Consider the following 26,040-nt stretch of genomic DNA (forward strand, 5'->3'; position numbering starts at 1 on the left):
AGAACAGTTATGTGATCGGGTCTTTAGTTGCTTCAGGAACGCCAAGAAACACGTTTCCTATAATATTTTAAACATAGCAGACGCTGTAGAACAGTTTGTCTCTCTGCTTACCCTCGTTGGGCTGCACGCCGCTGAGAGTCAGCTCATAGGTGAACATGACCTCTGACTGAGCGCGACCTTTGACTTGGTGATGAAGCATGACTGGGTATGCCCCCCCTGGGTTGTCTCCTGTGGTGCACTGAACCTGGCTGTCGCTGACTGTGGACACATTGCAGGGAACGTGGTTTATGGCGACGGAGACCTGCTGCGGGTCAGTGCCAAATCCTGAACCTGTCAGTGTGACGACTGAACCGCCCGGTCCTATGGGACACAAAGAGAGAGGAAGAAGAGATAATGAGATGACTGGATGGATGTAATATGAGTAGGAGACACTGAATCAGAGACATTATAGCTACAGTTTCTGATTTTATTCAAGTGAACATACACATTGCATGCTTTTGTCTGACAGATGTATGGGTGTTGTCGGGTTAAAATCAAGCTGCTTATATGATTATATGAAGTTTATTGGTTTTACTGAAATAGAAGAATTACACGAAGCTCTATGGGTTAATTAAGTTTTCTAATCCTTGCCCTTAAAACATACTATCATCTATCTAGAAAAAGAGCTGCTTTTCTTAAACAAGCTATTAAAGTGCTCTTTTTAGGCTGAACAAGACAATCAACTATATTATGGTTGCCATCCTCGAACCCTTTAGATTACGGTCATGATCCTCGTCTTATCAGTGAGGTTACTTTTCTGAGTTTACTATCATAAAGTAGGAATTTGTTTGAATGATACTGAACCAAATTTACAAAGGTAAAAATGTATGGTTTTTGTTCTTACAGATTGGACTGTTTGGTTTTATTGCTATTAGCAAATAAACTACTGCTGTCACATTGATATTGGGATCTTAAAATAGTTTACAAAATTTAAATCATGAAGCTTTGTGCTTTAAAATAAAGTATAGTTTGTAACGGTTGATTGACATCCCAAATAATGTAACAGACTCCCCCTCCGGCCAGTATTCAGACTGCTGTTTGTTAAAGAGTTAATAATCAGAGTAAAGCTACAATATTTTCTCCCTACTTACTGAGCGTTACTATGACTACAGGATGTAGAGGACCATAATTACCAGTGGTGGGGCTGATGGAGCTGATGACAGGAGTGTGAGCTCTAGAGTAGGTGAAGTTGAGAGGAGGATACTCCACAGAGAAGACCTGGATGTCGACCGTCACCAGCCCCTCGCTGTGAGGAGGCGTCAGGCAGCGGAGAAGAGCCGGTGTCACTTCCTGAATCTCGCAGCGTTCGCCACCAACCATCACGCTGGTGTTCCCTGGAGCGAAGCCGTTTCCTGTGAGGACAAGAGGGGTCCCACCTGCCAGGCTGCCCACATCGGGGTTCAGGGTGGCCTGGGCGTGGCTGCTCAGGGTGACATGACCGGACGCCAGGCCTTTACTTCTCACGATCACTGTGACTGCGTGGTCGCCTGCAGGAAGAGCGTCGACGCTCAGTGTGATGTTTCCATCAGTCACGGCGGTGACTTCTAACTCAACGGTGCTGGCGAAAACTACCACATCATCCACGCGGCTGCCAAACCCTGAGCCGGAGATGGTGACGGTGGTTAGATCGCTGATGCTGTCGGGGGAAATGCTGGTGACGGCGGGAGTGACAGAAGGAGAGTACATGAAGGAGCAGTTTGAGTGACAGGAGCTTGGGATCCTTCCCGCCTGGAAGACGACATTACCAGTGTGTGGCTGAGAAGGGGAGGTGTCACAGATAATAGAAGTGTAATTGACTGATACAACAGCGCACGGCTCGCTGGCTACAGTCACTTGTCCGTCGAGGAAGCCGGAGCCGTGGATGAGGAGCCTGGTGTGGCCGGTGGTGCTGCCGATAGGAGGCGAGACCGAGTCGACGACGGGCAGGACGACAAAACGACGGTCGAGCTCGTTTTGTACAGCGATGATGGCGCTACCCAAGTTGTTAACTCTGACGGCTACGGGGAGAGCGAGGCCGATGGGAAGTCCGCTGTCCTTGCTCAGCTTGCAGTAGATCTCAGAGGAAGAGCTGTTGATCACCAGGCAGGGCTGATCTCCAACCGTCACCTACAGGACGCAGAGCAGCCGAGAGTAAATGACAACAAGCTCTGTCTGAACTTTCACTGTATTTCATCATAAAATGTTTTGGCAACAGAATAATGATGAAAGATCTGGAGTAGAAAGATGTTAGAAATTATTTGTCAACAATCTAGAAAATAACTGCCTACTGATTGATGATTAACTGGTTAACTGCAGAGAACAATAAAATTAAATCCTGTAAACTTTAAAAATTATAAATAATGACTGACATGTAAACAATGGTAATATAATGTTTACATATGTGTGACAAAAGTGTGTTTGTTTGGGTCAATAACAAATACAGTATTACATTAACAATGAGTACATATTACTGTAGAGAGATAATAACTTACAAAGTTGTGTTATTTTGTTTCCCTTACTGTTATTCCTTCATCTTAACTTAAATTAAATTACCAGTGTAATTATCCCGCAATTTTTTCAACTATTAATGTATTGATTCAAATTATGTCATTAAAAGTTTTCGTTCTAAGTCTTGAGAGCTAAGACTTTTGATAAAAACAGTTATTGTTAGTAAAAACATAACTGATTGGGATATTGAATATTATACAGAATTCAAAGATGTTACTGACTTTATAAAAGATTTTTGTCGTCACTAAATGTATAAAACATAAAAAATTATGTGCTCTCCAGCATCTGCATGTATCATGTATATATTAATCTATAATACGTGCTAATATAACTTCTACCTAAGTGTAATTAAAAACTAATCAAAGCATTTCAACACCAAACCCATTAGTTCAGAGCCACCTTAACGCCGCTCACCTCATTGGCACAGGCAGTGTCGCTGAAGCCATTTCCCTGGATGTGGATGAGCTGCTGGTACGAGCCCTGGTTGGGAGAGATGGAGTGGACTGTTGGGGTTGAGCAGGTGGAGGCGGTGAAGGAAAGGCCGTCTGATGTCCCGTTGGTCTGTGGGCACTGTGGCGAGGCGACACACTGATCGACTGACCTGGAGGTTCGACGTGAACCTGCAGGGGGAGACAGTTTGAATCACTGATGATGATGATGAAACTTGGAAATCATCTTTAAAAGATACGCAAGTATTATTTTTACATTTTTTCAATTTGGGAAAAAGCGTGTGACTGAGCATGTTTTACACACATCTGTACATTTACCTCCTGTCATGTGTCTGGCCTCCATGCCTCCCACGCTGACAGAGACCTTGCTGCTCTTCTCCTCCCGAGGTTCAACTTTCACGACACCCTGCAGCAGCCTGACGTTGGCGCTATCTACGTAGCCGCTGCTGTAGTAGTACACACCAGGCACGGTGAAACGGTGGCCGAAAAACCCTGAGGGGATCGAGAGAAAGAGAGGGTGTGTCTAAATTTGTGACTATTATTATTATATAGCATACTTGGACATGGTGCGTGCATTTATCTTGTTCTGTCTCTCTCATGCATGTTGAAAGATGTGACACATCACATGGCGCACATCAAGTTCTTCATGTGCCTTCATGTGTCTTGTTTATCACGCCATCGATCACAAAAACTAAAAGGAAAAATCCTCCACCCTGTTGTTTGGTACTTGATTTTTTCTCACAGTTTTCTTGTGGATAAATAGACAAATGTAGACAAAGTGAAATTAAGTTGAGATATTTTATGAGCACCTATAGCAGAAGAACTCAACAATCATCAACAACAAAGAGAGAAAAGGCCAGTGAAGAGGCAGAAGGAGCTGTTTTTCTACTAAGAATAGGACAAACATGGACCACAATGCAATGCAAGAAAATGATGAGCTTCAATTATAGCTTTACTATAATTACTATTTCCATTCTTCACTCTGTTCATGCAGAGAGCCAGAACAAGATTTTCACACCTGTTTGAGATCTCTAACCAAAGCAAAGTATAAAGATGGGAAAAAGAAGCTTTTGAATATGCTGCCCTCTTCACCTGAACATATAAAGAAGGACTTGAAATTGTCAGAGGTCATTATTTTTTAATTTGTTTGGATGGTTTTCAAAAATCCAAATACTTATGTGCGATATGTGCACCGTAACTGAAAACGATTAGAACTGTGCAGTTTTTTCTCAGCCTGTTTATGTTGTTTGCAATGTATTTTTTATCATTACACTGATTCTATGCTGCATGAGTTCTTGCTGGAAAAAGGGATTTTAATAACACAATCTCACTTCTATCTTATTAAATAAAGGAAAAGTGAAAGAACATGACAGAAATCCTGCATCAAAAGATGCATGAAAGAGTATGTAAGGGTGGGTTTTCCTTTATTGGGAATAAAGTGCAATAACAAAGAGGAAAAAAGGCCTTTTTTATAGTAAACGTGAATCATTTCATCATCATTTCTGTTGAGGGATGGGATTTTGTTCTACCTTTAGCGGTCTTGGTGTCTCCACTGGTGAATGGTCCTCCTTCATAGGTGGTGCCACTTGGGCTGGAAACACTGAAAACCTGGTACCCGACTTTCTGGAAGGCCGGTGCCTCCCAACGCCACATTACTGTATCTCCAACAAACACTGTCAGTGAGGCAGGACTCCATGCATACCCCTGGCCATAAGCTGGACAACACAGACAGTCATGAAGTTAGATAGTAAGTCATGTATACATACAGTACAAACAGAATACACAGACACTGATGAATAAACCCATACAGGAGACATTTCCTCGTTACATGTAATTTAAATACTTGGAAGTCCCCTTCGAAATATGGTTAATCATGCAAAGAAATGAGGTCAAACTGGTTTTTAAACACTTCGTCTTTGAAACAGTTTCTAGGTGCAGTCACATTTCTGCTACAGGTGACAGTTTCCTTGCTTGCGGCAGTTTTCTGTAAATTAACCCTGTTTCTGTTGTAGCTTGCTGAGATTTAGCTTGACATCTGGACAAAGGATGGAAACGTAAACCTACTGCGGTGGGATCCCTGGTTGGTGACGGTGTGGGTCTTCTCCTCCGACTTTACAACACACTGCAGTTCATTCTCCGAGGCGGACTCCACTTCACACTCAGCCCCTCCTGTCACAAAACATGTGTGAGATCATACAGGAAACCTGATGCAGTCGTACTATAATATCGCTTTTCCATATTTGCATCTAGTTCCATTATTGTAGATGACCACCAGCCAGCAGCCAACATATCAAATTTTGGATTTGGTCAGAAAGCGTTTCCTCTCAACCATCACTCTGTTATCTAATTCCACTGAGAAAAATCTAATTGGCTAATAAAACAAACATTTTTTAATACTTAAATTTAATATAACCTATGTGTTAATTACATTTTCATGTTGCTTACCAACAGAGACTTTGTTGTCAGAGGTGTTGTTGCTGAAACCAGATCCAGAAACAGTCAGCTTGGTTCCTCCCATTAGAGAGCCAAACATGGGGGAGATACTGTGGATTTCCAGGATGTATTCAATGGTGGCGTTCACACCGCTGCCATGAAACAAAGAAGTATATAAAAGAGAAGTTAAAAATGTATACTTGAATATAAATAAATATCAAGGTAGTTTTTTTCAATATGATGTGTAAAACAAGACGGTAGAAGAAGCTAGAAGCTCTGTGGGGCTGTATCTCACTTTGAGCTAAATGCTAACCATGTTTACCATCATAATTTAGGGTGTTAGAATGCTAACATCTGCTAATTAAAAGTATTGAACAAAATTTGACCTAATGATGGATCACCAAACTTATTAGGGCACATTGAAACCATGATTATTTGCAAACTTTTGTGCCAATCTTTCTTGTACATGTTGAAATATTTCAAGTGACTTGTGGTTTCTGCAATGTTCACCAAGTTAAATTGAATTAAACATTTAAAGACCATCTTTTAAAAACCTATGTATATATATCTGTTTCAAAGGCCAAAGTATGACAGTATAATACATGGGATGATACAGCCTAGAATTATTTATTATTATCACATTTTTTCAGTACTTTCCCTCAGCATATACAGAATATAGCAATAACTTCTAATGATATGATTACTTAAATTAATGCAACAAGAACCAAGATAAGTTGCAGAAGAAGGATGGATGAATAAACTAATTAAAACTGATGAATTATTTTAAGTTTTTGCTAAAATTATCACATGCCCATTATGATCAGGTGAGCATCCTCATTACTGTAGCTATCAGTAGTGACAGTGTTTGCTGCAGGTCTAATGGTGCTGACTGAAACTTCAAAAGGTGTTTAATGTCTCCTGACAGCCTGTGATTAGATACAAGCGCTATTATAACTAACATTACTGCCTACAGCAGGTTAAAGGAGGGTAGGACAGGTAAATGACATTTAAGACTTTTTAACACCCTCTGAGGCCTTTATTGAGGAAACGACATTTGACTTGTCAACACCTGCAGACACCAGGAATTAGGACCAAAGTCATTAGGATTTATCCTCTGTGGACCATTTATGTCTGTATAAAATGAAACGATATCATGATAATGATATATATATATATTTTTTACTGTCTTATATGTTTTTATATGTTTTTATATATGTAACATCTTATTTTATGTTTTATCTTATTTGTTTTATATATGTAATGTTAATGTAATATATTCATTATGTATGATCTTTACTTGTTTTTAAGCACATTGAGTTTACGCTTGCTGTATGAAATGTGCTATATAAACAAATTTGACTTGACTTGACTTGACAGCAATCCATCCAATAGTTGTTGAGATATTTAAAGACCAAAGCGGTGGACCGACTGAACAACAATGCAATCTCTGGAGCCACGTCGCTAGCTGAAAACTATGTAATCTACCACATCTAACACAACATGTAGCATGTAAGAAAAGATTTCTAAACCCATGTAACAGCTGGCGATACTATCAGCACTCTTTCAGAAGGTATCCTACGAAATAGTTGTTGTCCTTGAGACTATTGCGTAATCACTCAGTGTGGGAGTATCTTTCACAGTAGCTGTACCTTGTCTGGGGGTAGCCATTGTTTCCAACCTGCACGTCCACCTTGTGAAGGCCGGGTGGCAGCACGGGGAGAAGACAGGTGATGCTCGTTGCCGTCCACTGCACGGTGACACATTCCTTCCTGCCTACGAACACGGCGCTGTCGTTGTCTTGAGCACCGAGGTTTGAACCCTGGATGGTGAGAACGTGATGTCCTACACAAAAGAAGATCAAATTTTTACCATGAACATGTTTTCCATGAAGGCGCTACTGTCACTCAAGCGCCAAGATAATTAACACTTGTCAGCCGGTTAATGCTGCAGCTTTATTTTTTACAAAGTGCCGCTGATTGTTCTGCAGGTTACTAGGTATTCGTGTTGTATGGATGCTTCCAAATCAATGACTATAATTACATGGTTGACATGTTAAGTCTCTTCTGCTCAGATTCTCAAGGTTTACCAAGGGCAAAAAACAGAGAAAACCTGTGAGTCAACATTACGAATACTAATACGGTGAGAATGATAACAAAAGGTTTCTACACACTTCTTTAAGCTCCTGATGACACCAGAGTCACATTGAGCTTTGAACAGGAACAACTAAATAAAAACAACACTGCGCTATTCCTCTTCCCTTCAGGCACATATACTTAGATTGATACCTCTCCTCAGAAGGGCATTTCAGGTATTTCATAAATTCACACACCCTCGGCCTCAATTGGTCTATTAGTTGTATTGTATTCTGGGGAAATTTTTTTTAATGGCTTTTAGTAACCTGTTACACTGTACAACTGGTTTTATAACATTAGAAATGGCACGCTAATCTTGTCGACAATTACAAGAGACATAGCATTTTATTTCTTTTAACTATTGTCTTCATAGAACTGATTCACTGATGACAAATGTTTTGTGCTTGTGGATCACTGAGTGATTTGTTTTGTGAGAGAAAAGGACTGTAGGTATTGAAATGTCATGATGCTCGGCATTGAAACACAAAGAATAAACATTATATCCTATTATTTCCATGAACAAAGGACATGTAGACTCACTAGACAGATGTCTGTGTTGATGTCTATTGACCTTTAAAGATAAAAGTTATCCTCCCCATTAAACCTGACTCTTCATTTAAGCATATCAAAGAACATAATACAAGCGCTCCTCTGGGTTTACCCCACTTTAATATAATGACTCTGCCTCATCGAATGGTTATTGAATGCAGGAACACAATTAATAAAAGTCCCATTTAGAGTAAAAGAAAAAAAAGACTCTCAACTCACCAATCACCGTGGTCGTCTGGGGACTCAGGTCTGAGATCTGGGGTGTTAGGTTAGTATCGTAGGTAAAGGAGCTGCTTGCTGTCTGACTCATGTTTCCCACCATTACTGTGACCGTCTGTGACCCTGCAGTTCCCTGAAATAAGTAAAAAGTGCATGTATCAATTATAAAATTAGCAAAAGAAGTCCAATAAAAGTAAATGACAAGAGCTGGGACTCTTTGGAGAACTTGAAAATATAGGACAAGTTATCTAGCCATGCTCCAAATGTGTTAAAGCAGCCGTCAAACATATAATTTACTAATTTTTCTAAGTATCAAAATTAGTAAAACAAATGACTTAAGCATGTTAATCTGCAGCTGCAGCTGTGCAGGAAAATAATGTGCATTGGAAGTGTGTTTATCAGTCTGTACACTTACTGCTGGTGTTCTGCATTTCAGCTCAGTGTCACTTGCGTGAACCACTGTGCACTCCTCACTGCCGACAGTAACTCTGGTGTTCTCACTGAAGCCGAAGCCCGTCACTGTCAGCAGTGTGCCTCCTGTGAAAAAAAGATAAAAATAAGATGTATAAATGTTTGGGTTGACATTTTGTTCATGGAGAAAGTGGTTTTGCCAATGATTTTGTGATATTATCATGGGTTGAGGTTCTAGTTTGGGTACATCAGGTCTTTATAGTTGTCACACTGTATGTTTTGTAATGACTTACCCGCCACGCTTCCAGACACCGGAGAGAAAGAGGAAACGATGAGCTGGTAGGTGAAGTGGAGGACGCTGTCGCCTACAAAGCGTGAATTACCCAGAGAGGGGAAGCTGACTGACACTGGGTAAGTACCAGCGCTGGAGCTGCCCAGTCTGCACACCTGGGTGGTAGCTGAAATATTAACAAAATCTGGTTAGTCTCCTTCCATTAGAAAAAAAACACAGCTGAATTATTTAACAACAAACTAGAGTAGAGTATTCACTTCTCCAAACATCTTCTACTTACCGGTGATCTGTTCAACATGGCACTTTGCCTTTCCCACCATGATGGAGGCATTTTCACTGCTGAAGCCAGTACCAGTAACAGTCAAAAGAGTCCCCAGTCCATTAGATCCTAAAGAAGTCAGGGATAATTAATAACAGATACAACAGTCTCTATCATCATCATCTCTGATGTTTTACATGTAGCATATATAAGTTCTAAATGTTGAGATGTTTTTTTATGTAAAGACAGTTTACTAAAACTTATCAATATTTATAATAATAATAGTTATTCAGAACTTGAAAAGTAGATGTTTTGCAACTGGTAACAAGAGGATAAAATCCAGGTGACTGAGTCTTGAGTATAATAATAAAGAGCTTTAAATATGACAAGGCTGACGTGTCAGTGTTAGTCATTGTGCCCTTTGACTCCAAAGAAGACGTTTTACTTTTACTTTTTGTTTACACGGCAAAGACACACTCCAGATCTTTTCTTCTTTTAAGTTCTATAACTGGTATTGAATATTTTACACTATAGAATAATTAATTGTTTTTGACTCTGAATCCCTTTTGGATTATTCACTCTCAAATTTTACACTCATAACAGCACCCATTTGATTTGATTTAGAAGATATAAAATTGCATATTTATTGTATATATTGCATATTTTACAGCTCCAAGAGATTTAACCAGCGCTAATAATGCTAGATGATGAATGAACAAATAATATTTCAGAGGGACACCTTGAGATGGGCTGATTCCAGTCACAACTGGAGTCTTCTCCTCGGACCATTCAAAGCCACAATCACCAGAACACTTTGAGGGAATGCCATTGATGTAAACCTCCACCTGCAAACAGCATCACCAGACATCTCATCAAAAATGTTCAAGACAAAGTTTCCCAACATAGAAATGACACACTGGGTTGTTTTAGCATGTGAACTTGCTGCTACAAGAGTCATAACAATAGAACAATGGAGGACTGTGACTGTCAGTCACTGCAGTAACTGCGGTGATACAAAGCAGTTATTTAGTAGCATGCAAAGAAATTAATTAAATTGTGCCTGGAGGCAGCGCTATGCAACAACGCAGACAAAAATAGTACTCGCTCAACAGAATACATTAAGTAAGCAAACACATCAAGTAATCAGCGGTAGCTACAACAGAAAGCTGATAGGATGATAATGCTGAAACTGAAAACCACATGTGCCGGAGGGTTTTTGAATCAGCTGTACCTGTGGTTTCGTTTCCCAGACACGGAGGAAATCTCCTGTCAGGCTGCGCATCAACAGTCCTCCCTTTTTCCTCTCCTTGACGAAAGCATGGACGTTGTTGCCAACAAGTGAAGAACCATTGACCTGCAATGAAATTGAATCACAGATCAGGACCGGCCTGCTGTTCTCTCTGTACCTCTGTAGAAACTTTAATCTTTGGAACAGAAAACATTCAGTGTGAAAAAATAAGATTATTAGAGCTACAACTGACACTGTGGTAACTATACTACTACTATCACTGCTACTGCCATTATTGGTATTAGTTTAGTTTTATTTTGCACTTATACAGACAAAACTTAAGTAAAACAGATGCAACAGGAAAAGCAAAGAAGTTATAGGCTTATACATTGGACCTCTCCCCAAAATAAGAATAAAAAAACATGAATTGGTAAAATAAAATAGAAACAAATACAGACAAAAATGAAATAAGAAAAACAAAGAGACGGAAAAATAAACAGAGCAATGCAACACCAATCAGCTGACAATAATGAATATTGTCTAAATTAATTAGACATTATGAAATAATGTGATGACTTTTTTTTTTAAAACTTATTTTGAACCAATGGCAAGCTCTTAATAATATGCATCACAATATCTCAGGGAACAAAGCCATGTCTGGTTTAACAAAAAGGAAGGTGAAGATGGTCAACGTGTCTGGTTTTATGAGAAGTAGTTCAAGAATTACATTTGAAGGACTTATTACATGATCAGATAGAAAGTGACGAATTCTGCTCATATTATCGTGAGTTCTGAAAATAATTTGTAAAAAAATAAAAAAATAAAGCAAAGATGAAAATGGAGTCTGACCTGCATCAGAGGCTGGTCTCCAGGTTTTGTAAGCCACTCGACCCTCCACTTGGGAAGTCTGCAGCTTCCCGGCTTTGTGACTCTGACCTGGCCCATCCCCGCGATTCCCTCCAGAGCGTACTTCAGGTCCTCCTCACTGATGTCCACCGGCAGACCTGAGAACAAGCACTGGTCGTGTTAGACACCTCTCTGCAGAAGCAGCTGCGTTGTATGTTGTACTGCTTGAATGCACATAGAAGTGTACTGATGTGGATATACGGAGTGATATGTGTTCACTACATCTTTCACTGTCCCTCTGCAGTATCTCTGAGGTCCTGTGGTCCATGTGCTCAAATGCAGACGATGTTAGTATGCTTTTGCACCAATAACATCACAAACAGAAAATTCCTAAATAGGGCGATTTTCCTCCATTCAGAGCAGAGCATTATGCATCTCTTTAACAACTTGTTTACCTAACTGTTATATGTATACTGTCCATTTTTTTTATCATATTAGAGTTAAGTTTTTCCTTAAAATGTCTGTGTTTTACTACATTGTCATTAATTATTTGTTTATACATCAGCCTCCACTTAAGTGGCCACACTAGGAGTTATAGTTCTTGTCAAATAGAGTAATAAACACATATATCAGCTAATAACTACATTATAGTGCGTTATAAACCATTTATTATTAAAGTATTATTGATGGTCATGATGTGATCATTTTAAATTGCAGGAGACATGAGAGAAACTTCTACATTAACAATTTCTGTGTTGACTGGTACTTTCATTTCTCAGTTTAAATAATTTTGGAAAAGAATCAACACCTGAAAGTCAAAGCACTTGGTTCGAGTGTCATTATTTTGTCATCTGTGAACTTAAGAAGCCTCCTTCACACTAACCAGAGCCAACATCTATTAAATCAATGCTAAAGCTCTCTCTGTCTTTGTTTTGTGTACAATAAATTTTGACAGTAGCTTGTATGAGGAGTGACTGAGAGGAAGTCAATGAGCCTTGGAAACTTTCCCAAACAGCTTGTTCATACCATATATCTTTAATGTTAGCTTATAAATCACTGTTAATGGCGACACACATAGCAGAACAAGTCAGCAGTCAATCTTGAGTCACAAGGAGCTTAACCTTTTGGGTGATCCTATCTGCGCTTACGGCCAGGAAAGGTATAGTTATTGCAATGCAAATGCTCCCGTGAACTACCTTCAACACGGTCTCCGTAAATCTCCACATCAAAGGTGCCGTTCAGGGGAGGTGTGGCTTTATGGGGGCGAGTGATGGTAACGGTGGCTGCTCCTTCCCTGAACTCAGCCATGTCCTCGCTGCTGTTGGACATCTTTGGAAGACGAGTGGAGAGATAATAGGATTAGACAGATGCTGAGGACACACTACTCAGACATTGTTTTCACATGAACAATGAGTGTTCTCTAAACCCTATGATGTGTCTAGTTTTACACAATCATAAGTCTAGGATGAAGCAACCTGCATTTTTCCCAACTGATATCCTTGATTATTTGGTCTCCCAGCTTTTATGCTTTTTTTGTGTTTTATTCATATACAGTAAATATCATCTACATAGAAGTCTTTGCCAGTAGAATAGCTTTACAAGCGATAAGACTGTCAGATATAAGTGAAACACGTGTTACAACAGACACTTAACCCGCAGTTAAACATTTCCATGCCAGCCCCTACAGTCACTGCTCCAAACCTAATCTGTTAAGCAAATGATGCCTGCAAAGCGTGCTGAGGCACGAGACACATAGAGGATCATTCTGGCGCCTCTCTGTACTGTAAGTTCCATCACATGGCCGTGGGCTACAGAACATTTCCTCTGTTTTTATGAGTCACACATCTGACACAGCACTGTTCCTTTTATTTACAGCTGGTTGCCCGGGTGGAAATCTTTGCAAAGAACCCTTATCAGGACGCAGTGGCTCTGGGTTAGTACTGTTGCATCATAGCAGAAGGACTCAGGTTTGGTTTCTGGCCCAAAAACTTTCTTTGAATGGATTTTATGGTGTAAATAGACTCACAGGTTAGTCTCTTAACACTTCACTCATAGAGACTGAGGACAATCTCCCAGCTTTCGTTATTTAAACTGGGTGGAAACAATAAGAGGGTTTTAAAAAAAATGCTGCATTGCAGAACCAATCCAAAGTCTTTAGGGCGGCCCTTCATATCGGGGCGGCGACATGCAGTTCACTACGGAGGAGAATCGGGGGGGGAGAGCCTCATTTCCGGTAAGGCGTGCCCTTGACAAAATGTAAGGGGCGTAGATTTGTTAGAAGCCGTTCTCGCTACCATTCAAGCAATTAGCGTGCATTTAGAAATCCCCACACGTCAGCAGGCGGTCTGGTATGTGTGGTGTTGCGAGACTATGGTCCAATAGACTCTGATTGTAGTGAAGTGAATGGAAAAGCCCCACCTTCTCATGCAGGACGCAAAATCAACACTCAACAAGTTGGATCTCAATAGTTTCGCTACCACTAAATTTTGAAATCTCATTAAGAAACCATTGAGGCTTCAGGAGAGATGTCTGTGTTTTAGGGAGTGTCTGATTAACTAACGTGTGGTTGCTACTTGTTTTCTTCACTTCTGCCGCTACACCATCCACCCCTGTAATTTCTTGCAGTCAACACAGCTGCCCCAAGGGATGAATATGTAGGTCAAAACGAACAATGTCCTTAGTCTTTAATATCACATTGTTACAGAAATTCAATGAATCAGTTACCTGCATGAAGCCAATGTCTAGAAGTGGGAACCCAAAGGCACAGTCCACTGGTGTGGCGTTGATCTCATAGCTGATCTTTGAAGGAGTTGATGTGTCTTTGCTAACAGAGAACGCCTTGAAGGATCGGCCAGAGCTTTCAAAAGGTGGGGGCCTCCTCTTGTGGGGAACAGCTGTGAGAAACAACACAGATCAATACAGTAAATTAGTTAACATTCAAGTCTTGGTAATAGTGACCAACATCTGGACAGTCCTACCTTTACACATCAATATCAAATTTAACATATAAAAAGATATTCACATTCTGCAAAAAATATGTAATTTTCTGCAATTTTCTGCTGTAATTTTCTACACAAACCCCCAAAACATCAGAGTATTGTGCTTATGATGCTAAATGTGTTATCCATTGCAAATGTTATTGATTTGTTACATATTTTTTCTTAATCTTAGCAGCACTTCTGAATAACAACTGGCTTTGATATTAAAAAGCGGCCACCCAAAACCAAAACTAGTATCGAGCTGCGTACCATTTTCATCATTTGTGGTGGGTCTCTTTCCAATGTGAACGGCATCCACGTAGAAATCTGCATCGGAGGCGTCTTTGTAGAGGTAAAACTCCAGAAGATTGTAATTGCTGCCGATGTATTCTGTCTGTGAGAGAGAAGTCTGGAGGTCCATGCATTTGTAACTCCACCTGTGAAGAAATAATCACATTAATGTGCTGCAATGTTGCTGAGAAACAGCGACATGTTATCAGTCTTTGCATATATTGTACACCTCACTATTACACATTAAGCACACTTGTGTACAAAACTGTGTAATATAGCTTCTTATTTAAATCTGTTTAAGAGTTTGTTCTCTACTTACTGTTTACTTTTTTGCGTATGTAAATAGATTTAATTACATTTTTATTTTTGAGTGATTTTCCCCATTTTTATATTGTTATTCCCCTGCTTTCTCAATCCTTTTTGTAGTGTAATGATAATAATAAACTTAATTTCTATATCATAATTAAAATGCGACACAAGGTGCTTCACATAAAAGAAAAGAAACATTATGTTAATAATAAAACTGTAAAATAAGGATAAATACAATAAAACAGGATAAAGTTAAATTAAATAAACAGGATAAGACAAGATAAAATAAGGTAAAAACACAAAGCAATGCTAAAAATATGTGTCTTAAGATTTAATTTAAAGTTTTGGCAGATTTAGAGTCCCTTAAACCCCGAGGCAGACAACAAAAACAACAACTGTAACATCTAATTCTCCCCTGGAGATCAATAAAGTGAAAAATACCATTTATTTATTTTATCTTGTCTTATATAAATGAAAAAAATCTTCATGGTTTTTACTGACTTGTGGCCTTTAGTGAACAGAGTGTTGATCTTTGCGGTCTGAGTCTTGGTTTGACCTTGATTGTTGCGGTAAGTGAACTTCATTCCAATTTCATCCTTCAACATTCCCTTGTACGCAAAGCAAAGCTGGAAAGAAAGGAATAAAGATGATGACGAAAATGAAGAGTAAGTCACAGTAAACAGAGCGAAGGTTTTATAACAGATCGCGTCAAAACGAGTATGTTTAAGTACATTTATCAATTACTCTCTGAACTGCATCCATTTGTGTATTTGCAGCATAAATTCTGATCCAGCTGTTTGACTCAAACAACAATAAATAAAGCCAGGTTTGTGTTTTACCGTGGGATGCTGGTCCAAGGAAACTGTTCCGTAGGCGCCACCGGTCTTTCTGGTGTAGCTGTTCTTGAAAAGAACCTCGGCGTTCTTCAGCGACCACAGGCCACAGAAACCTGAGTTTTTCACGGGAGTCCCTTCCTCAGTATTATCAAACTGGTGAATACAAGAAATGAGAAAACTGTGAAAATCCAAAATCAGATGCTCTCCAAAGATTTAAGGTCTGTGCGCTAGTATATAAAGCAAATAATTGTTGAAAATTAAGGAGAAAGTATTTAATATTCCAATGTAGGAACTCAACAAAGTGCTGGAAACATCTCTCCATTACTCATTTTTTTAACATATTTTTTTGTGCATTTTTGTAAAAATGTTATGGATTTTTTTTGTCCTCACTGACCTGAGAGTTGTCATCTTCAAAGTCTTTGAAGTATTTCACATCAGTTCCTTCGGTGCTCAGAATCTCATCGGGACACTCAGCTGTCATCATGTCCTCCAGAGCCGACTGAACCTGTTCACAATCACACAAGCTGGTTGTTAAATTCGATTCTACTTCTACTTCACTGTAGAAGCTACAAGATTTGCAATGAGTTTGTTCCAAAACTAGAAATTCTGTCATTTTCTTAAGACCTTTGTGTACAGGACTGCTTTGGATTTAGGTTAAACATTTAAAACATTATCTTGTGGATATCTGAGCACATAGAGAGTCAGGAACTGCAATTTTCACACAACAGACCTCAGACACAGTTGCATTGAAGGCGATGGGCTTTGTAGGGATTCCCCCCAAGAGCAGAGTGAAAGTCTCCATGTTGCTTTTCCCCTTGGTAACCTCTGCGACGGTGACATTGGTGTCGGAGCCAAAAACCTCATAGTGGAGAGGTTTGAAATCACCTGCAGTCAAAAAAAAAGAGAGATAATCCATTAATTTGTTGCAACTGTTGTGCACTTTGTTTACAAGTTCTGCATCTATAAAATCTGAATTTGAGGATGAAGACAAGTTGATACTGAAGTCAGTTTACATGTGACTCAAGTGCAACATCCATAGACTTCCTGACTTGTTTCTCTGTCTCTTCTCACCTCTGTCAGACTCGAATGTGACTGTGAAGTGAGACCCTTGATCGTCGTCCTTTTTGGTCACCTGGACTGTGTCGGGTTTGATGGACCAAAGGCTGTTCAAGGCTGCTTCCACTATTGCTGCTGAGGCGCTCACAGGAATCGGTCCTAAAGGCGATAAAGACAAAGCTCATGAACAAAACATGTGAGCAGCAGTGTCAGTTTGCCCAAAATGTATGCACTCATAGTATTTTAGGGAAATTAACTAATTAAATAATGTGAACTTATCTGACCAGTCAATAAACATATAATCAGTAAATTTTCTTTATTTTTGTTACTATTTTTGCAGTCCAATACTCTCCACATTACCAGTGTTTGCGTCTCCGTAGCCCAGGCTGAAGAAGGTGCTCCCACACTGATGGCTGGCACAGCTGCTGCTGACGGTCACTCTCTGCACCTCTTGGACTCGGGTGGCGTTTGTGGGCCACGACTCAAAGGTAACCACCTGGGTGACAGTGAGAATGAGCTCAGGTGAGACACAAAGGCAGTGATGGGGTATATGGTGAATCATACAAGATCTTTAAGATTAGGAGAAGAATCAATCTACAGTTTTTTATCATTAACCTCTGCTATTTAACACATTCAAGGACTTATTTTTGTTATAAAGTGTTTGACTTTTTGTTGTATCCCCTTTCCCTCAACCTGCTACATTTACTTGTACCTCGGTTACTCATTTGCTACTGTACATTGGCAAAAATGACAACGTGTGAAGAACAGACGTGAGTAAAAAATGTATTATATTATGCTTGAATTGTAACAACAGAAAAACAAGAATATTTCCAGTTGAGAAAACTTAAAATGCAATTATGTTTCTGGCTTTATCGCTGTGACTACAGACTTTGCTCGCACTGCCTCATAAAACTGAACTAGAAAGTCAGAAATAAAACTTTTTTGAGGACTAACAGAAACCTAATGTTTATGCTAAATTGTTATAAGCTTAGCTGCTTTTTAACAGTTTTGAAATGTTTTAAGATGTATGCAGAAGAGTATAAAAATTAATGTCAGACAGTTTATTGTTAAGCAATGACAAATGAGTTAGATGAGAAGAAGAAGATATTGTGTAATATGCTATATTTAACAAAATAAAACTACAGTTTAGCCACCACATACCTGTTCTTCATCATACACTTCATAGTCTGCCACGATAGTCTGCATTTCATTGACAGCATCGTCTGTCTGGTCTTTGGTGAAAGTGGTGTCCCCGCGGAACAAACCCATTCTGATACCAGCTTTGCCGCCGTATTCTTGATGCAGAATTTCCATGTAGTAGCTGCAGAAAAAAAATAGCTTTTAAATAATTTTCAATGAAACTGTAAGTTCACAGTTATCGTTAATATATTATACTATTACTTACGCTTTTCCTTTCTCAAAAGACATTACTTCAGTCTTCTGTGAATCCAGGTGTGTGATGTCAGATACGTAATACGGCTGGTGAGCAACTTTAACCTGAAGTGAAGGTTGTGAAAAAATATGTTAAATGCAGGAAAGAAAAGATTTACAAAATAATATATTCAACATTAATATGTTAGGTTACCTTTGATTGTTTAAAATGGAAACATGACTTTGATATTGTACCATCAGGTATTTACAGTAGATCTTATTATTCTGTACTAAACTCTGTGTTCATACCTTATCTTCTGGGCGGCTGGTGTTGCTGAGGTAGAGTTCACATCGGTCATCACACTGGAGGTAAATCCTGTAGTTGCCGCTGTCTGGAGGGACAAAGAAGCCTCTGGATCGTGTAGAAAAACTATCCAATTCATGATCGAAGTCGTAGGGCATGTGGTCGACCCACTGTGACCAGTATCCAGTCGTGTTATCATTGTAGCTCCAAATGTCAGTCAGGGCACGGGGTCTCGTGTCGTTCCACACCTCCATCTTCAAGCCTCTGCCACCTGGGTTTAGATGAAGAGGTTCATGTGATATAATGTCCTCAAAAAATTGAAAAGTCTCTGCACACCTGAATATGTGAAAGGTGCGTTGGAGGAAAGTACAACTTGAATAAAAATAAGAAAAATCACACTTAGTGCTGGAATGTTTAGTAGTTTATTTCAGTCTGTCTGAGTTTTTCTCATTTTTACTCAACATGTGATATAATGGCAATATGGGAAAATCATGTAACAAATTGAGATTAGAAGATGATAGAAAATAGAAAAATTGTGTTTCAGAATTAGAACAGAAACAATAAAACAACAATCGTCGAACTAATTTTACAATCAATTAACCATTTCAGTCATTTTTTAAACAAAAATGCTAAACATTAACCACTTCTAGCTGCTCAGTCGTGAGAGTTTGTTGCTTTTCTTGGGTATATATGATAGTAAATCAAATATCTTTGGGTTTTGGACTCTTAGTCGCACAAAACTAGCAATTTGAAAATGTCACATTGGTCCCTGGAGAATCATAATGGGGATTTTCCACTATTTTCTGATATTTTATAAATCAGATAATCAATTTATCGACTGAGAAAATAATCAGCAGATTAATTGATAATGAAAATAATCACTAGTTGCAAAATTCACTTAAATTATTTTTTGCTAAAGCCAAAAGTTCCAACATTAAAACATTGTCTGCAGAATGCAATTTTAATATCAGCTTGGTTGGACACTATTTTGCAAGTTGCATACTTTAAATAAAAATCTTTGAATCACATGGAGCAGTTGGGAAATCATTGATGAAATAACATGAAAAGCAACAGCTGATCTCTTTTTTTAACGCTAAAAAATTCTTATACAAAAATGTTGCAGAAATTAAAGGCTGGTGGCAGTATCTGCCGATGATGTCAGCTATAATCAGAGGAATTTTGCATGATGCATGATTAGATATATGTTTCTTTGTCACAGTGACATAACAAATTATCTTGTCACAGTACACAGCACATCAAAGTCTCCGCGGAGTCTTGATGAATAATGATGAGAGACAGGAAGAGCGATATGCTACATCCTCAAAACAAGAGCTTTGCTGACGAGTGGAGGGACGGATGCTTTAAATTCTTTCACTGATTAATATGTTAACTGATGCTCATGTATTGTGCAGATAATGACACGGCGCAAAATAAAGCAACAGGGTGGATCAAGATAAGTGTCGCCTGCATCACATCAAAGGACAAAGACAGAAGCAGAGGGGTGTTCTCACCTGGGTAAAGTGTCATGTTGACGTTCGTCTGGTGCTCGGCGGTCCTGCATGTGATTCTGTCATCGGACACGCTCTGGATTTTACAAGGCAGGCCTGAAGAAAACCAAGTATCAGTGATTGAAAGCTCGTCTTAGCTCACAGTAACTTTCCACTGACATAAAACCGAAGGCTACACTTAAACAAATAAGTGAAACTTCTGTTGCTATTTATTCACCTTCAGCTGAAAACACAGTGGTAGTTTGTAGGAACTTTTTCTTACACATTTCAAAGAACTTTCAGCTGACATGAAGAAGAGTTCTCGTATCATTTTCTTACAATTTATTTGATTCAATTTAAATACAATTTTTAAAAAAATCATTATGTACCTTAATTGCACAAACAACAAGTATTCTTCTTCCAACTAACACTTTATTCTCCACCTGTTTCCAGTCTTATTTAATTATTTACTGAAACGTCCTCATTTCATCACATATTTGTGACATTTTGTGTCTCAGTTCACTTAACAACTATTTGTTATAGTTTATCTATTTGTATTAAATAGATGCTCATATTTGATATAGTATTATAGTTTTTTTTCAGGATTACCTCTCTATACTTTGCATCATTTTTACCTGTTTTTGCTGTTGTGACTCTTCAGTTTCCCTACGTGGCATCAATTAAGTTTATCTGATCTTAGTTAATATTATTTTGTTGCGGTTGGCAGATTAAAAATGATTCAGGAAGATAAATTCTGTGAGCTCTGTGATCTGGTAGAAGTGGAAGATGAGTTTTTATTTTCCTCTGTATTGTACATTCAGAAGTTTCAAACTGCTATGAAATGGTTCATAAACGTTAAAAATTTCAGGTGTAAAGATGATCAAAAAATTTCTCTAAAGCTTGTAAAAGAGGACGATGCAGACAATTACTAAAGAGGAATATACAGTTACTATATTCGCTTACATGACTGTTATTTCTGGTGTCTTTAAACCCTTTTAGTTCATCAATCATTTTCTTTACAATGTCAAAAAACGGGTTCAGCAGAAGTGCTGATCTTCGCTGTCAAACATGTGCTATAGCTTAAAGTCAACAACATGTTAAATGACTCATGAAAACCTATGAAATACAGTGTACCATATCGTTTGTCACGGTCCGTTGTGTCTCTAAGCTTTCGGAAGATTCTTCCCTCCAACTGTGTGACATCTCTATGGTTTTCTTTTGTTTTGAAGTATGCACACATTTTGTTGTGTTGAAAAGGATTATCACCATTGCATGTCTCGAGGTCCCCAACAATTGTAGAGTTTTGTTTGGTGGAGACACACATCTATTCATGCTGAACACTTTGTACTATGGGAACACAGTGTCAGCACATTCGTCCTGGTATCCGAAACTGGCTTTAAATGTTGAGTTAGTAAGTTTCCACTGTGGTGGTGATAATTACCTGCGACGAGGACACGTGCTGGGTAATCGGTTTGGTCAAAGAAGCGGCCATGGATGGTTAGAAGTGTTCCACCCATGACGCTACCCACTGAAGGTGAGACTCCAGTCACCTCTGAGCAAGAAAAACAAACATTTCACTGTAACAACAATAAATACTAGAGATGAACTTTATGAAAACATCCATGTCCTTTTGCTTAACATACCTGCAAAGGTCTGAAACATGGAGAGCTTGCCCAAAGCTGAAACCCGGAACAGTTTCTTCTCTGGTAAACTCCTAAAAAATTTAAATAAATGACTTAATATAATTACAGTCGTTCATACAGAAACATCATTGCTGAGTGAAATAATTTATCTGAAAGAAGTCAAATCTTCAGGAGCTGTTTCTGGATGAATATGTATGCAATTATTAGTTTATCTGCGTTTTCAAAGGTTGAATATACCCAGTGGTTAGAGAATTTTCTGACACAATAATGTTGTGTGTATGCAAATCTTAAATTGAAGCTGAGATAGGAATTGACGAAATTAAGAGTTAGTGTGTGAGGTTTTTTTTGCTTTACCTTCCAAATTCACTATCAAGAATGTAGCTCAGGTTGTGATGCCCTGTTGGAACAAAAACATAATTATTAGTCAACAGTTTGGAAAAGGTTGTTTTTTTTCAGCTTTACTAATAAACCAAACCAGCTTACCAACATATGTTCCTGTCATTTTGCAACTCATGCGTCCCCACCAAGAACTTTCACTTTCCAGTCTCAGGTTGTATCTTAAGAAATGTTTAAAAGACTTTTAATACTGTGCAAAATATCACATAAATATCACTTGAGTTGCTATAAAATATATTTGGACTTGAAACAATATGTTCACTGTCTATAGTTTAGGATATTTTACGCATCCACACAAACTACTTACAGATCATCTGAATCTGGTTTGAGCATCTCACACGGCATCCCTCCCATGTAGGCTCTGCAATACATGAGATTATATTGATCAATTGATTATATTACAATATAATAGTCTGCATTTTAATTAAAGAACAAGCAAATACACTTCTTTTAACATACAGTAACATTGAATATTAAATTTTCCCTAAAACAAGGGAATAAATGTCAATTGGTTGAGATAATTTCAGCTGTTTTCTCTAAGAAATTTGGTTTGCATCTTCAGCCTTTATCATTATTTTATTATTTGACTTCTTTTAAGATTATATATTGGTATTTTTTGTTAGATAAAGTGGGTTAATATGCACGTTTTGGAAGTTGTTTTATTTCCATACCTCAGAAATCTGACATTGAGACCGTTTGAGCTCTTGGCAGTGTTGCTTCCGTACACATCAGTGAAGATCCGTCCATGCAGCGTCACCACGGTGCCTGCAGTGTTTTTGAAACTGGGTTTAATTCAAACTTCAAACTGGGCTCTGTGAATTCACCACTCGCTACAGAAATAAAAGACCGTACCTGGGGGGCCGCTGATTGGACTCAGAGAGTAGATGCTTGGCGTGCGATACCAGACAGTCTGAGGAGAGTCACAGTAAGAATACGTCAAAACAAATCTGACAATTTGACTGCAGGATGTAACTGATCAATTGATTTACTTGTGGTTATACTTACATAGATGCTGCAGTGATATGGTTTGTGATCACCGTTGCATATTTTGCTGTCAGGAATAGGAACACCATCCACACTGACACGGACCACGTACTGACCATTCGGCATGGGCCTGCGAGGGACAAAATTAATCATTTTAGTTTGTAACGTGCATGAAGTGACTTCCATATTTATTTTTAAAGAATCTGTCTTATTCAGTTAAAGGATGCCTGTCGCCTACCTGGTGTAACACATGATCTGGTTGCTGTGTGTTGAGTCTCTCTCCACATCGCAGGGGACCGACAGCTTATCTGACACCAGGGTCACACGGTTACCGAATGTGTCGTCTTGTGGATTCAGCTGGAACTGTCTCTCCTGGGCAAAACCTAATAATAAAAAGTCACTTTTTTAAAATTAAGTTTTTATGGTTTTATGGTGGAGTCACTCAGAGAGCCGACAAGCAGACAGGATGAGTACTACAGGGAAGGACATTGTTTGGCATCACAAAACAGGTGACAGTTAGGCAGTTAGTTGCAAATTCTGGATTAGGATTTGACTTTGGTCACAGATTATAAAGAAAAACTCATCAACTTCAACTACCAGACTAACTTTAATTTATTCAGCTATCTGTAGTAACATGTACAGCATACTTCATCTCATATTAGCTAGTGAATACAAATGGGTAAGAACATTGTCAATTTTCTTTTAAAATATCTATAATTTGAATATCAATATAATATGTACACAAGAATAAGGCTGGGCAATATATTGATATTATATTGATATTGTGATATGAGACTTGATATCATCTTAGATTTTGGATATTGTGATAAGTTTTGTCTTTTCCTGGTTTTAAAGGCTGCATTACAGTAAAGTGATGTCATTTTCTGAACTTAACAGACTGTTCTAGCTGTTATATTATTTCTCTTTACCCACTTAGTCATTATATCCACATTACTGATGAATATTTATCAAAAATCTCATTGTGTAAATATTTTGTGAAATCCCCAATAGTCATCCCTACAATATTGTCCTGATATCGAGGTATTTGGTCAAAAATATTGTGATATTATGATTTTGTCCATATTGCCCAGTCCTACATAACAAGTGTGCTTAAATATACAAATTTAGAGGGTAATTAAATCAACAGACTTTGTTGTTATTAAACTAAATGTAAAGTTTTGTTTTGCCTCACGAGTCACTGATCTATACAAAGTTGGTATTAATGCACAAGATTAATTTTATCTTCAAATTTTGACGTTTTCTTACTTTAACTTCAAGATAAATGTTACATACAGTAATTAGTTTTGATTGTTTTTAGAAAGGTTTGATTATTGCCAATGAATTTCTAATTGATAGGCCTAGGACAAATCCCAACTGGAGAGATTTATTATTACTATTGTATATTTATTGCTAATTATCTGTCAATGTTAATCATCTCGGTGCAGCTTACGCAATATAGGGTTCCTGATGTGTCATGCCAATAAAGATTATTTGAATTTGAATTTGTTTAAGAAATTTATAACTTTATTATCATTGATATGTAAATTACTGACATAAATCACATGTGTACACAGCAGGCTACAATCTGTCACATCACCAGCAAGGTACAGCAAGCTAATACTGCTAGTTATAACGTTATTATCGTAACATAAAGTCAGCTAGTTAGCTTTTTAGACTGATAATAATACATTTCTGACCGTTGGTTAGCTATTATGTTATTGTAGTAGATCTTACCCCGGTTTCCACTACGATTTTAGAAAGAATTTTTATGTTAAACCTGTTAATTGTCTCATAACTGAATTTTAAAAAGCAACAATTACTGCTTAAAAATAACTTAACATTTAAGCATCAAGGTTAAACTTCTTACCTTCTCCTGAGATGGTCAAACGTGTGGCTCCGTTAGAGCTTCCTCGATGAGGATAAATGTAACTTACACGCTGAGCATCTGAGGAAATAAAAAAAAACAATATAATGAACTTTTCCCCCCTGAACAGTAGGCTGTGTGGGGAGAAATGTGCGCATGTTTTACACATTGAAGGCTAAAAAAAGGGCTAAAAATGACAACTAGACCAAAGGAACACGATTTAAAACCAACACAGGTACTATGAACTTTCAATAAATACTGTAATATTCAGACTTTACTTACCGCAGCAGCACCACAGTGCGAGGAGGAGAGCCGCCGGCCGGAGCGGACGCCTCAACGCGGACTCCATCCTGCAGATTTCCCAGCTTCCTCACCTGCAGCCACTACCTGATGAACAATTTAAACGAGCTATTATACAATACTGTGTCTTCTAAGAAAATTCATATAAAGCAGAATTGCAATATTTATGTTTGGTTTGATTGATAAATTAATTTATAATTGGCATTCTGCAGGAAAAATCTAGATACCTGGAAGAGGTTCAAAGTCACATTTCAGTAGCTAAACACTACATGCTTATAGGATTATAGCGATGATATAGTGATTTATTGTACTATTTTTTTTAACAATGAAAAGAAATAGCCATATCTACTCATGGACCCCCCATGAGCTTGTCCCTAATAAAGATGAAAGTCTAAGTATGTAAAAGTGATTAAAGCTCACCTGTTGTCTGTCACAAAAAGTCGTTTACCAGCTGAATGTATGAAGTGTTCAGAGACAGTATTAGAGGCCCTGTCTGAATGTGTGTGTGTGTGTGCAGGAAGGTGCATTAACTCTTTATAGTGTGCTCAGTGTTCCGCCCTCACCTGGAGCTGGGAGGAGCTGGTTTCATCCCATCCTTGGCTCCTGATGCCACGACGATTAATCACCACCGCAGCATAAATCAAACCCAGTGGTTTTGTCCGTGTACAAACACATACGGACAGTCAAACTGGGTCAAAATGGGATGATGAGTAACAGGCTTCATGGACGAGGAACATGAAATCAGACTTTGATGGAAGTGTTTCCTAATCAGCCAGATCAAGAAGTGAAGCTATGAATAGCACAGAGTTGATTCGTCATGAAGTCTGTTCTGTCCCGCATGATTTGTAGATCAGGGATGGAGATAAACAAAACATTG

General features: G+C 38.5%; 1 protein-coding gene across 1 annotated transcript in view; it reads right to left on the reverse strand.

Annotated features, from left to right (window-relative positions):
- The window catches only part of pkhd1l1.1 (PKHD1 like 1, tandem duplicate 1), a 49,726-nt gene extending 24,053 nt beyond the window's left edge, over positions 1-25,673 (reverse strand). Inside the window, exons 1-40 of the mRNA XM_042435056.1 lie at positions 25,584-25,673; positions 25,146-25,250; positions 24,867-24,944; positions 23,238-23,382; positions 23,021-23,129; positions 22,868-22,925; positions 22,687-22,780; positions 22,323-22,376; positions 22,103-22,176; positions 21,974-22,016; positions 21,620-21,690; positions 21,418-21,528; positions 20,001-20,093; positions 18,495-18,760; positions 18,220-18,311; positions 17,976-18,135; positions 17,175-17,310; positions 16,830-16,973; positions 16,489-16,643; positions 16,153-16,263; positions 15,762-15,911; positions 15,424-15,548; positions 14,593-14,759; positions 14,069-14,238; positions 12,541-12,673; positions 11,348-11,502; positions 10,502-10,624; positions 10,010-10,115; positions 9,292-9,399; positions 9,013-9,177; positions 8,724-8,845; positions 8,309-8,441; positions 7,058-7,250; positions 5,421-5,560; positions 5,040-5,144; positions 4,505-4,690; positions 3,294-3,467; positions 2,941-3,146; positions 1,173-2,145; positions 112-360 (exon numbers count right to left, since the gene is read on the reverse strand). Coding sequence (XP_042290990.1) covers positions 112-360; positions 1,173-2,145; positions 2,941-3,146; positions 3,294-3,467; positions 4,505-4,690; positions 5,040-5,144; positions 5,421-5,560; positions 7,058-7,250; positions 8,309-8,441; positions 8,724-8,845; positions 9,013-9,177; positions 9,292-9,399; positions 10,010-10,115; positions 10,502-10,624; positions 11,348-11,502; positions 12,541-12,673; positions 14,069-14,238; positions 14,593-14,759; positions 15,424-15,548; positions 15,762-15,911; positions 16,153-16,263; positions 16,489-16,643; positions 16,830-16,973; positions 17,175-17,310; positions 17,976-18,135; positions 18,220-18,311; positions 18,495-18,760; positions 20,001-20,093; positions 21,418-21,528; positions 21,620-21,690; positions 21,974-22,016; positions 22,103-22,176; positions 22,323-22,376; positions 22,687-22,780; positions 22,868-22,925; positions 23,021-23,129; positions 23,238-23,382; positions 24,867-24,944; positions 25,146-25,212 — 5,944 coding nt within the window. The 5' untranslated portion in view covers positions 25,213-25,250; positions 25,584-25,673. The remainder of the gene's footprint in view (positions 1-111; positions 361-1,172; positions 2,146-2,940; positions 3,147-3,293; positions 3,468-4,504; positions 4,691-5,039; positions 5,145-5,420; positions 5,561-7,057; positions 7,251-8,308; positions 8,442-8,723; positions 8,846-9,012; positions 9,178-9,291; positions 9,400-10,009; positions 10,116-10,501; positions 10,625-11,347; positions 11,503-12,540; positions 12,674-14,068; positions 14,239-14,592; positions 14,760-15,423; positions 15,549-15,761; positions 15,912-16,152; positions 16,264-16,488; positions 16,644-16,829; positions 16,974-17,174; positions 17,311-17,975; positions 18,136-18,219; positions 18,312-18,494; positions 18,761-20,000; positions 20,094-21,417; positions 21,529-21,619; positions 21,691-21,973; positions 22,017-22,102; positions 22,177-22,322; positions 22,377-22,686; positions 22,781-22,867; positions 22,926-23,020; positions 23,130-23,237; positions 23,383-24,866; positions 24,945-25,145; positions 25,251-25,583) is intronic.
- Positions 25,674-26,040: the final 367 nt, after the last annotated feature.

Source organism: Thunnus maccoyii, chromosome 15 (assembly GCF_910596095.1).
Source record: "Thunnus maccoyii chromosome 15, fThuMac1.1, whole genome shotgun sequence".
NCBI lineage: Eukaryota > Metazoa > Chordata > Actinopteri > Scombriformes > Scombridae > Thunnus > Thunnus maccoyii.